General features: G+C 45.3%; 1 protein-coding gene across 2 annotated transcripts in view; it reads left to right on the forward strand.

Moving 5' to 3' along the window:
• Positions 1-13022, forward strand: part of slc12a2 (solute carrier family 12 member 2) — a 76887-nt gene that overhangs the window by 37415 nt on the left and 26450 nt on the right. For both annotated transcript variants that reach the window (XM_029647200.2, XM_029647209.2), the window contains exons 2-13: positions 1017-1136; positions 4360-4435; positions 4861-4956; positions 8728-8867; positions 9869-9979; positions 10238-10346; positions 10680-10807; positions 10977-11061; positions 11140-11306; positions 11573-11680; positions 12359-12482; positions 12713-12814. In XM_029647200.2, coding sequence (XP_029503060.1) covers positions 1017-1136; positions 4360-4435; positions 4861-4956; positions 8728-8867; positions 9869-9979; positions 10238-10346; positions 10680-10807; positions 10977-11061; positions 11140-11306; positions 11573-11680; positions 12359-12482; positions 12713-12814 — 1366 coding nt within the window. The remainder of the gene's footprint in view (positions 1-1016; positions 1137-4359; positions 4436-4860; positions 4957-8727; positions 8868-9868; positions 9980-10237; positions 10347-10679; positions 10808-10976; positions 11062-11139; positions 11307-11572; positions 11681-12358; positions 12483-12712; positions 12815-13022) is intronic.

Below are 13022 nucleotides of genomic sequence, written 5' to 3' on the forward strand. Positions count from 1 at the left end.
ACTGGGGCTATCAATAAACCCAAGGTCATCCATACATTCAATGAACACTCTCCACGTCGTCTCTCATCACCCTCTAATGTGCCCGACGGGCACAGTACGACAACTGACTTTGGCGTTGTGGGCCTTGGAATGCCAATCCTAGGTAAATGAAGGACCGTGGACGAGAACAAGCCCTGTATTGTCACGTCGGCCAGACCTCATCTCCTGTTCCTGTGTCAATCTTCCTGAAATGGAGACTGCGGACCCGTGTCTGGCCCTCTCTGGGCCTGAGTGGTGTATCGAACGCTGGCAGAACATCAATACCCATTCGTGCGCGCAGCCGGGTGGACGTTTGCATGCAGTCGATGGTTACTTATTTTTCCACACTGCCAGTGGCGACTGGGTTAATCACTATACATGTGTATATGTTGTTTGGGGTCAACTTTTGGTTCAGTGCCCGTAAAGCAGGAAGTCTAGGCTGATTTAAAAAATAAAAATAAACATTTTTTTAAAGATCCTGTCTTCAAGCTTCCTCTTTTTCTGGGCCTTATTTCTGCCTTAATAGGTGGGGAGTACCAGGGACGGGATGTTGTAAAGGCCTTTGAATGCGTGGCTTCCTCTCCTGTGCTGTCCCTGGTGAGGGTGGGCTGGGGGGACTGCAGGCTGGGGGCGTCCTGGGCCACTTAGATGGAACAGCATGGGGCGGTGGGCACTGAGAGACCAACCCAGTGAGGCAGCCACCCACTTCATGGCATTGTCTCTACAGGGATGCTTCCTGTGTTTGACCTTCTCCAGCCAATACAACCACAGATTAATCGGTGTGTGTGTGTGTGTGTGGGAGCTGGGGAGTTTTCTCTGTCGGATAAAGAGCAAAATAAGATCTTGTAGATTGTTCATAGAAATGAATGAACATTGGTGAACAACCGTTTAATTCAGAGATAATAGTATTCAGATGTGTGAACTTGCACAATTACTTTAATAAGGGTCTTTTTCCATTGTGTGCTGACCATAGCCTGTCTGTCTCGTTCTGTTTGCAGGAGCCGTTTGAGGATGGCTTCGCCAACGGGGATGAGCTCACCCCGGCCGAGGAGGCCGCAGCCAAGGAGGCGTCCGAGCCCAAGGGAGCAGTCAAGTTCGGATGGATCAAAGGGGTTCTGGTGAGTAGTCAACCGACTCTCGTCTCTTTGACATCCTGAGAGCGTTGTCCCCCTGGTTACCTTTTTGTTATGTGACACTATCTGTGTGTGTCTGTCTCTCATTTATAGCAGACATATTCATTCAAAGTGACTTACTGTAATGCTTGCATAAATGTTTTATGCCTGGGTGGTCCCTGGACTTGTACCCACTATCCTGGCGTTGCAAGAGCCATGCTATAGCAATTGAGCTACAGAGGACCAATGTGAAGTTTCTGCCTCTACAATTGGTACCGCATAAGCACTTCTCTTTTTAGTCCTGACATTGCAGGGAATGCAGTGGCCTCAAGTTATTCTTGAACACAATGTTCAATGGCATAGACCAGGGATAATCTAGATTCAGACGTGGGACAATGTTTTTGTTGAGCGAATGTTTGCACGGGGTGGGGGCGGAACATAAATGCTAATCATTTCTAGACTGCAAATTGACCGCAAGAAGCCCCCCCCCATTCAAAGTACAGAAAATTCCTCCCACAATTAGCCTCTGTAGTATAAAGTTCCCAGGTGGTTACTTAAACTTTATTTGGAATTCAGATCTCAATATGCACATATTATCATTGGACTATAAGAGTCCCGTGGCTGCCTCCCCCTTTTTTTTGTGTGGGTGCTTATTTGTATTAGTTCCTATTGCAGTTAAAGAGGAACCTCAACAAGTGGTAGATTACATGAGCATGTCACCAAACAAACTGAGGTGTGTGTCGATCACACTCTACAGGATTCTAGCAAGAATTGCTTTTGCTGATTTAATCCTTCCCGGTCTGTCCAGGCCATAGCATGTTTCTGAGACTAATGCACATGTGTCAAACCCATTCCAAGGAGGGTCGAGTGTTTTTCACTCCTCCCTTGTACTTGGTTTGATAAATTAAGGTCACTAATTAGTAAGGAACTCTCCTCACCATGGTTGTCTAGGGCTTAATTGAAAGGAAAAAAACAAAACCCAGCCAACACTAGGCCCTCCATGGAATTAGTTTGACAGCCCTGCTCTAGTGTGAGCATCTGGCATGGTTGTAGCACAGTGTTTCCCAAACTTGGTCCTCGGAACCCCAAGGGTGCGCACTTCGTTTTTTTGTTGTTGCCCTTGCTCAGCTGATTTCAAATAATTAAAACTTGATGATTAGTTGATTATTTTAATTAGCTTTGTAGTGTTAGGGGGGGGGGGGGAAACGTGCACTTCTGTGGTCCCCAGGACCGAGTTTGGGGAAACATTGTTGTAGCTACTTGTCAGTGCATAGTTTTCGAAATGTACAGTGCTTTTAACTACATCCTCAATTTTCAACTCTACTGATAGTTTTGTCACAGACTGAGTTAAGAATCAAACGTGTCTACTCTGGTCTTGGCACCTGTGCTCTAGCCAACAGCTTGCAGATACAGTGCGGCTAGGCTCTTGGGGTGGCTAGTCTACATGATGAGTTTGTTATGGATATGATATTTTTATTTGTCAAGCATCGATCATCATGTCTCCGGAGTTAGACCCTCGAGCATCGATCATCACGTCTCCGGAGTTAGGCACTCGAGCATCGATCATCACGTCTCCGGAGTTAGGCCCTCGAGCATCGATCATCACGTCTCCGGAGTTAGGCCCTCGAGCATCGATCATCACGTCTCCGGAGTTAGGCCCTCGAGCATCACGTCTCCGGAGTTAGGCCCTCGAGCATCACGTCTCCGGAGTTAGGCCCTCGAGCATCACGTCTCCGGAGTTAGGCCCTCGCTCATCACGTCTCCGGAGTTAGGCCCTCGCTCATCACGTCTCCGGAGTTAGGCCCTCGCTCATCACGTCTCCGGAGTTAGGCCCTCGCTCATCACGTCTCCGGAGTTAGGCCCTCGCTCATCACGTCTCCGGAGTTAGGCCCTCGCTCATCACGTCTCCGGAGTTAGACCCTCGATCATCACGTCTCCGGAGTTAGACCCTCGAGCATCACGTCTCCGGAGTTAGACCCTCGAGCATCGATCATCACGTCTCCGGAGTTAGGCCCTCGATCATCACGTCTCCGGAGTTAGACCCTCGAGCATCGATCATCACGTCTCCGGAGTTAGACCCTCGAGCATCGATCATCACGTCGCCGGAGTTAGACCCTCGAGCATCACGTCGCCGGAGTTAGACCCTCGAGCATCGATCATCACGTCGCCGGAGTTAGACCCTCGCTTATTTATTGGAAAGCAGCATCAAGCTCATCACCATGCACTTTCACCACCCTGTGATGTTCATCATAATGTATTTAATCTGTAGGCTAATGAACTGCATGCTTTCCCGAGCAGTAGTGGGAGGACCACACACCATGTTATTGCATGACTCCAAGTTTACTTCGAAATAACAGTTATTATATCAATATTTGCACATAAGTGACTTTTCCACTGCCATTTCCCACATAATTAATTTTACAGACAAAAAAAGATCCCACAATGTCGAACAAACAAATTGTTCGGCATTTATAAAAGTACACAAAACTTCCTGTTTCCATCACTGCTGTCATAATCTTTTTATTAGGTCTTTACTGTGGATGGAAACATGGTCAATGATTTTTATGCACTTTGAAATGGATAAAACTGTGGTAGATATTAATGAATGTTCTTGGAGGTTGACAGTGATTTGAATAGGCTAGTTATTTTTTAATTTTTTAACTTACTTCAGCCTTGGCCAGTCTTATTCGGGCAGCCAACATTTATTTTAGCATGTCATATCAACATTTTAATATCATGTATTTCATTGTTGTCCAACGTTTTCCAATTTATATCAGGACTTTAATCCCTGTTTGAACCGTTCTTCTGACCTTAAATTGCAAGCTTGGTGCTTGTAGCAATTTTGACTAGACAAGTAGATGCCAAGGCGGAACTGCTACTTTCACTAGGTTTGGAATCTTGCCCTTTAACATTCGGTTCAAACCTGGATTGAATCCTCATCAGAGCCCAGTCTTTCAAAAGTTACGCCTATCTATCTGGATTTCGCCTATCGGATAGGGTTAAATGCATAGAAATCATTGACTTGAATGGTACTCCCGTTCTTTTCATTGTATTTCAATACATTTAATTCTATCCGATAACTTGAAAAGCTGGGCCCAGGTCTTGGACATCTAATCAGTGGATTCCCACCGGCAATGTTTCAAGACCAGGTTATTGGAAACCTCTCTGCTGAGTGAAGTGTTCACGTTACTTGTCATGCGTCCTAACTGCCACCCCTTCCTCTGTGCAGGTGCGCTGCATGTTGAACATTTGGGGCGTGATGCTCTTCATCCGCATGTCATGGATCGTGGGACAGGCGGGAATTGGTAAGACACCCTGGAGTTGAGCTTGGGAGTCTATGTGAATTAATTTTTATTTTTTATTAAAAATAAATAAAAAATAGTTTTATTCACACACGACCTCACCCCAAACTCCCACCTTCCCGACCATCCCTCCTCCCCTCACCTCTCGACCATTCACCGTCCAGATGTGAAATGTTGCCACACGGCGACATATGCAGTCAACTGTCACGCACTAGCTTGTTTTTCTAGTGGCGCCGCTACTGTTCACAGGTCTTCTCAGAATGTGTGAATGCCAGGAGAGGTAGAGCGAGAGAGGGGAAAGCCTCAACAAGCAGATAATTGGCTGCTCATTATTGCAGTTATTTGCCTCTTAGAAGTTTGTAGAAATGTTAATGCTGATATTTTTATTTGTTTTGTTAATCAACCATGACCTCCATTTTCTTTCACAGTTCTCTCCTGTGTGATCGTTCTCATGGCAACAGTTGTGACCACCATCACCGGCCTTTCGACCTCCGCGATTGCGACCAACGGCTTTGTACGAGGAGGTATGAACACTTGCATATTTAAAGTGTGTTTCCAAAGAACCCCCAAGGACTCCCAGTTCTTCCAAGCCTAATCTCTACTATAAGACTAGTTAGTTGCCATGTTCATCCCTCTATGAAACCATAAAATGCATGAGTAAATCAACATGGATCGCTAATGTATCATGAAATGTAGTAGTATCTGTGTAACGGAAGGCTCGTTCTCTGATGGTGTAATAAATCTGACACTCCAGGTATAGTCATTGCAGTGCAGGCAAGTATAACTTGGCTTCAGGATGCAGTCAGGGTTTCATCCAGGTATAGTCTGGGTGCCCTGGGGTGAGTTGAGCTGGGCTATGTATCTTACCTCAGCTAAATGTCCACCTGAAACAGCTGTGAGGTTTAGCCAGCAGCATACCACCCTGCATCCCACTGCTGGCTTGCTTCTGAAGCTAGGCAGGGTTGGTCCTGGTTGCTCCCTAGATGGGAGACCAGATGCTGCTGGAAGTGGTGTAGGAGGCACTCTTTCCTTTGGTCTAAAAAAATATCCCAATGCCCCAGGGCAGGGATTGGGGACATTGCCCTGTGTAGGGTGGCTTCTTTCGGATGAGACGTTAAACAGGTGTCCTGACTCTGTGGTCACTAAAGATCCCATGGTGCTTATTGTAAGAGTAGGGGTGTTAACCCTCGTATCCTGGCAAAATTCCCAATCTGTCCCTCATGCCATCATGGCCACCTAATCATCCCCAGTTTACAATTGGCTCAATCATCTCCCCTATAACTATTCCCCAGGTTGTTGCTGTAAATGAGAATGTGTTCTCAGTCAACTTACCTGGTAAAATAAGGGTAAAATAAATACAAATAAAGAGCCGAACAACTACGAATAGTGGCGTGCGAGTGTGCCTCTGCATCATTAGCACATGCTTTAGTCAAGACAACATATAGGTGATTCGGTTAGTATTGGTCCATTTTCATACCTGGTAATAGTTGTGAATGGAAGTCCAGAAGTTGTTGTTTTCCTTCAATTTGTTACATCCTGAGGAAGCTGATTTTCTCTCTTTAATTATCAGCTCAAATTTCTGCCCCTCGGAAGTCAAGGACAACTTCACTGTACATTTTCCTTAACATCCAAAACCATTGGGTTTTAATGAACTCCCTCCTTCCCCGGGCCCTAGATATGCCATCGCCTCCACTCTCTAATCTCTTTACCTTGAGGAAGGTCAGGATATTGCAAACAACAGGAGCCTGACTGAGTGCCTTTGCCAGATTTAATAATGACTTGCCTGATCACTCGCTGATTTCTCTTTCGCTAGAATTCTGATGCAAATCACTTCTCTCGTCCAATCATATCATAGTCCTCCAGTCAAGTTATGCACCAGTCAAGTTATCTACCGGAGTGTGTCAGAGCATGCGTCAAATGTATATAAGTACAGAAACAGTTTTTCTTTTCCAAGCCCACTCCATGTGAATTCCTCACTTTGATGAGAAACCATTAACAGAGGATAAAGAAAACGTGGAGTGGCTTTAATTGGGTGTATGGAACGTTCTGGCCCGGTGTTGCCTAGTGTAATCGGAGATCACCAAGCGTTCATCAGTGGGCTGATTGGGAGGTCATGGGAAGGGCACCACACCGTTATTCTGCCTCTCCCACCCCACCTGGCCAATGTTCATCAGCGTAGACCTAATTAATGTCTGTTGCTAATGGCCACAAGTCTTTCTTTGATCATCTCCGGTGACTCAGTAGCTCTTCAGGTGTCGATGGCTGCAGGTGTGTTGTTGCCTTTAATCTTCAAAGCAAACATTTGATAGCTGTTGTTGGTTCTGTCTTGAACAGAGAGCCCTTAGACATAATAATGTTATGGACTCATAACAAAAAACACAAACTCTTAATCAAAAAGCTCAAGGACATGTTGTTAGAAACCAGGACTATAAGACTGTCATTGTTGCTATTACAGTCAGCCAGTTTACTGTTTTTACCAGCTCTGTCTGACCTCTGCTCTTCTGAACATTCGACTAGCCACTGGTACACAGAAATGAGACTCTCGCCAATAGATTAATACTATAGCTCAATTTATATTCATTCAAGAGAGGGCTTGCCAACAATCTGCTCAGTGCTCAGGTTTGCAATCCTAATTCTACCCTCGTCTCTCATAATAATTGACTGATGAGTTGCTCAAGGTGGCATTATGCTGATTTACAGTACTGTTTTGTTCCCTTTTCTTGGCATGTTTGGATAAATTGGGCTGAGGGTTCCCACGCTACCCATAAACTTAACATTGAACTCCTCTCTGGAATCAATTCAAATATGCAACCTGCAGAGCAGTGGCCGGCTCACATGACATTTGCTTAGTCTCCTGCGTTTGGATATGGAATTAGGTGTCCTCTACAGGTGTGATTTTTACCAGCTGGACCTGGCTATCGTTTACTTCCCTCATCCACGGAACTAAAGATGTATTCTCTTAGGACCTCAATGAGATGTGCCCTGGTTCATTTGGAGTGGAATGAAATGATGGGGGGGGAACACTGGCCGCACATTGCTCCTAGTTTTCGCAGCATGAGGGGAAATTCAATAGTGTGTTTCTAAATCAGTGGTTCTCCCTCAAGTCACTGAGAGCTGGCAGGGAGGTCTGAATTGGATATTAGGATGCTGTCTCTGTGAGGGCAAGGGAAAACCAAAGATTCCATTTTGTTTCAAATATCCTAGTGAGGAAACTATATCGTAGTAAAGGATATTGGTGTTTTCAGCGGGGTATTCCTCCTGGAGACCGCGTATTCGATTCATTCTCATAAGATTTCACGTCTACCACTGCCCGATTGTCTTTGGCGTCAGGCAGCAAGGGAGGCTCCATATAGTGGCCGTTTTTGTTTAGAACAGCACAGTAACCATCAGCTCCTCCTCTGAATTGATTTCTTTCGAAGTAGGCTAATCCATTACCCTTGGGTGGAATGCTAAAACCTTTTTTCCCCCATGGTAATATCTGTAACGTGTTCAAACATGAACGTCCCCCCTGCTGCTACTGCACCTGCTTTAGCAGGGTGAAGTTGGTGCACTGTGATGCAGTGAACTGAGTGTCAAGAGTAGATTGAAATCACATGCCTTTCGTAGGGTTTACTGTAATACTCCTAATCACAGCACCATGTAGGTTTCTAATCCCATCCAAACTAATCTTTCCAAGTATTCCAGTTATTCCCACATCTCCCTCCAAATGGTCTCTCAATATCAAAATGCCCCTTTCAAAAGGGCAAATCAAAATGTGCTCTCTGGAAAAATGGTTTTGCAATTTGACTTTGATGCTAGAGTGTACTTGATTTAAGTGGAACGAAGAGAGCCAGCAAAAAAATCAAGCATGATCCCACATGAATTTCTCTACCTGCTCATGCCCTCAGAGATTAGTTGTTTTGGTTCCTGCCACTCGTGTATGCAGGAGCACCTGAAGTGCTCTCCAAAGCTGTCAGCAGAGACATGGCATAAAGAGAGCTCAACGAGGAACACTACTCAGCCTGTCGCACTACGAACTCATCTGGCAGCAAAATTAATTGACACATTTAATCTCCCATCTTGGAGCTACTCTACCATCTCCACTCTCATTTGAGCTGGTATGTTGGTTTAAGCGTGTCGTTGAGAGGAGTGTGCTGCACTGCAGCGAAGGTTGCAATAGGCTAGCCTACATATGACAGTTATTTGATTAAACGATTTGTGTTTAACCTTTTTATGAGAGACATTAAATGAAACCCAGTTTTAAATGCTATGTCCATCTGGCCAACTGTCTGTCCATCTGTCTGTCTGTTTGTCAGGAGGGGCGTACTATTTGATATCAAGAAGTTTGGGCCCAGAGTTTGGCGGCTCCATCGGTTTGATCTTCGCCTTTGCCAACGCTGTGGCCGTCGCCATGTACGTGGTGGGTTTTGCCGAAACCGTTGTGGAGCTCCTTGCGGTAAGTCACTGAATCTTTCCCCATGTCGTCATCGACAGTTACGTTTCTTTCACTCTTTCAATACTTTCTTTGAGGCGTTTTTTAATTGCTTTTTCTGGGGACATCTTTGGTTTTTACTCAGAAGGTTTTGCTGATTCATTTAGTCCATGTTGACCGAGCCTACCGTTTGGAACATTGTTTCAACATCTGCAATAAGCCTAATCTAATTGGCCTTTGGTTCTCATGATGTTGTTCAATGTTTTATTCTTGGGTTGTTTGCATGGAGGACTGAAAAGCCACGCTATTTTTAAGGGATGGCTCATGCAAAATTCGTAATAATGAGTCTTCTCCTTCCGAGGTCTTTCAAGTATTTTAACCAAGGATTGGCGTGGTACAATCATGGCCTATTGGTCACTCCTTAGTCACAGAGGAGGGTAGTTGTTTTGCGCTTTGCTGATTGAAGCATGCCATTGGGATTCGAGTTTAATGTTCTCTGTTCATCAGACTTCAATTTGTTTTGTGTTTTAGTAGTGCTCTATAGTAAAATGAGGTCTGATATTTTGGGCCTTTCTAAAAGTGGTTGCTAAATGTACAGTACCAGTCAAAAGTTTGGACACCTACTTATTCAAGGGTTTTTATTTATTTTTTACTATTTTCTACATTATGGAATCATAGTTTTGATGTCTTCACTATTAAGTAACACATGGAATCATGTAGTAACCAAAAAAGTGTAAAACAAATCAAAATATATTTGAGATTCTTCAAAGTAGCCACCCTTTGCCTTGATGACAGCTTTGCACACTCTTGGCATTACTGTATGTTGCATTGTACATTCTATTTTGAGTTAAGTATTAAATTGTAAAGCTGTTGAAAATAACTTTAGCAAAATATTTGCAATGCTTTTTCAAATGGCCATTATCACAAAGTATCTGAACAGCGGAAAGCCAGGGATGAATTTGAGAGGATTTCTCCTACCTCTTGGCCTGACAGTGAAGTTGATATTCTCCTGTAATTTCTCACAGAGCGTGGATTGCATCATGACTGATGAAATCAATGACATCCGAATCGTCGGAACCATCACAGTCATCCTTCTCCTGGGTATCTCCGTGGCAGGAATGGAATGGGAGGCCAAGGTAAGATAACATACAACTATGTTTGATTGAATAGAGCTCTCAAACTACGACTATCTAGAACTTAAGGTGATATTGAACTACAACTTGTCTCTGATGTTGAGCTTCAAGTTGGTGGAATTCCTTCCAGACTGAGTGAATGCAGACATTGATGTGTGCTGTGCAGTTGGCTAGATTTAATGCATGTGACTAGTGCTAGTTGGAGTTGGGAGGTGTGGTGAAAGTCGAGCTAACCTGTCCATATGTTCATTCTGTCCACAGGCTCAGATTTTCCTGCTGTTTGTTCTGATCACGGCCATCTTTAACTACTTTATTGGCTCCTTCATCCCCCTCCAGTCCAAGGAGTCGCAGGGCTTCTTCGGCTACGACAGTACGGCGCCTTTGGTTCTCCCTTTACACAACACAAACTGACATGACTGTCAAACAAAATAGAAGACTGATTAGATTGACACACTAGCGGCGGTTGGATTGTGGACCTATAATGATTCTGAAGTCATGAGCACTGGCTAAAATTGTGCCAGAGATGTTTTTGCTGAAATCACAAAATCAAACCAATTCGATTATTTGAAATTGACTTTGTGGCCTGATTCCCAGCTCTGAGATCCAGTCTGACTGTCCGAACATACACACTGCTTGCTTTGTCAGCATTCTCAGTTTTGCTTAACCCCCTCCCCTCTCTCTCACCCCTCCCCCTCACTCTAAGGTGGGATTATGATGGAGAACATGGGTCCGGACTTCCGGGGCACAGAATCGTTTTTCTCAGTCTTTGCCATATTCTTCCCTGCAGCCACTGGCATTCTGGCCGGTGCCAACATCTCAGGAGACCTTTCTGTAAGACCCCCACGTCATTTAAAAAGACATCACAAACAAGCAAAAGACTAACCTCAATTCATATACAGTCAATGGAACTCCTATATTGTCTTGATTTAAACGACGTGTGTGTGTATGTGACTTGATATGAAATCTATGTTGGAGACTAAGCATTTATTTATATTCACAGGACCCACAACTGGCCATCCCAAGGGGAACACTCTTGGCCATTCTTATCACCGGTATTGTCTACCTGGGTGTTGCAATTTCTACTGGTATGTGGTATTCGCCCCTAACAAGACCAAATAAATATAACAGAGACAAAGTTTGACATTTTGTATTTTTCATTAAAGGCTCATGCATCGTGAGAGACGCAACAGGAAACGACAACGACACTCGCAGCGCCCAGATCATGTCTAACTGCACCGACGCCGCCTGCAAGTTCGGCTACGACTTCTCCTCCTGCAAGAGTGACGACGGCCTGTACAACTGCAGATATGGACTCCAGAACGACTTCCAGGTATGTCTGATTGTGTGCCGTTTCCCACCTAGAACGCTAGCCATTTTGTAGCAATATCACAGTTGAGTAGTGTTAGGTTCTCATTCTCAGAGTAAAAAACTCTTAAGGACACTATGGAAGCTTAACCAATTTGAATTCTTCCCAGAGGGCCAATACAGCTGCATTCAGACAAAACATGTTTCCACCACAAGTATATAAACTCCAATTTAGGCACTCCTCCTTCTCTCCAATCCTTACATCTAACCTTTCACATGCTTTTTCTTCAGGTCATGAGCATCGTGTCTGGTTTCGGACCCATCATCACCGCCGGGATCTTCTCCGCCACTCTGTCCTCTGCCCTGGCGTCTCTGGTCAGCGCCCCCAAAGTATTCCAGGTGAGTCCCTAGACTACACTCCCCAGATACCACTTCCCTCCTCTGTCCTCTGCCCTGGCGTCTCTGGTCAGCGCCCCCAAAGTATTCCAGGTGAGTCCCTAGACTACCCTCCCCAGATACCACTTCCCTCCTCTGTCCTCTGCCCTGGTGTCTCTGGTCAGCGCCCCCAAAGTATTCCAGGTGAGTCACTAGACTACCCTCCCCAGATACCACTTCCCTCCTCTGTCCTCTGCCCTGGCGTCTCTGGTCAGCGCCCCCAAAGTATTCCAGGTGAGTCCCTAGACTACCCTCCCCAGATACCACTTCTGTCCTCTGCCCTGGCGTCTCTGGTCAGCGCCCCCAAAGTATTCCAGGTGAGTCCCTAGACTACCCTCCCCAGATACCACTTCCCTCCTCTGTCATCTGCCCTGGCGTCTCTGGTCAGCGCCCCCAAAGTATTCCAGGTGAGTCACTATGACTACCCTCCCCAGATACCACTTCCCTCCTCTGTCCCTGCTAGTCAGTTTATGCTGATACTATCCATACTGTATGAAATACTAACAGTGTCATGTTAGTTACTGTCCCATAGACGCAGATAAAAGGCAAGATTGTGCTCTCGTATCCCAATGTTCCTTCGTCATCTAGGGTCCTATCCGCTGATTAGTATAGCAGTGTCCAATGATTTTGTTCCTTCTCCAGGCTTTATGCAAAGACAACATCTACCCTGGCCTGGAGATGTTTGCCAAGGGCTACGGCAAGAACAATGAGCCCCTCCGCGGCTACATTCTCACGTTTTGCATCGCTCTAGCCTTCATCCTTATTGGTACGTAGTACGCTATCCAGGTTTCTGCATCGAATGACAACACTGTTATTCACAATAGGAAATTCTGTAGTGTGTCAGGAATGTGTCTGTAGTGTGACATTCAGTAGTATAGTTCTGTCCTGTTTGGGACAGCCAATTACCTAAAGAGCACTATTGAATGTCTATGGACAGTTGCCAATGAACATATACAAAGTGTTAATCTAAACAGCCATGTTTTTGTTTCATTTTAGCCCAGTTGAACATTATCGCTCCCATCATCTCCAACTTCTTCCTGGCCTCCTATGCTCTCATCAACTTCTCTGTGTTCCACGCCTCTCTGGCCAACTCGCCAGGTAAGGCCTCTCTGGCCAACTCGCCAGGTAAGGCCTCTCTGGCCCACTCGCCAGGTAAGGCCTCTCTGGCCCACTCGCCAGGTAAGGCCTCTCTGGCCCACTCGCCAGGTAAGGCCTCTCTGGCCCACTCGCCAGGTAAGGCCTCATTACCTGAGGAAAAGTTATATATGCAGGAAGACCGGAAGTTTAATACGACAAAAAAACTGCC

Source organism: Oncorhynchus nerka, linkage group LG4 (assembly GCF_034236695.1).
Source record: "Oncorhynchus nerka isolate Pitt River linkage group LG4, Oner_Uvic_2.0, whole genome shotgun sequence".
NCBI lineage: Eukaryota > Metazoa > Chordata > Actinopteri > Salmoniformes > Salmonidae > Oncorhynchus > Oncorhynchus nerka.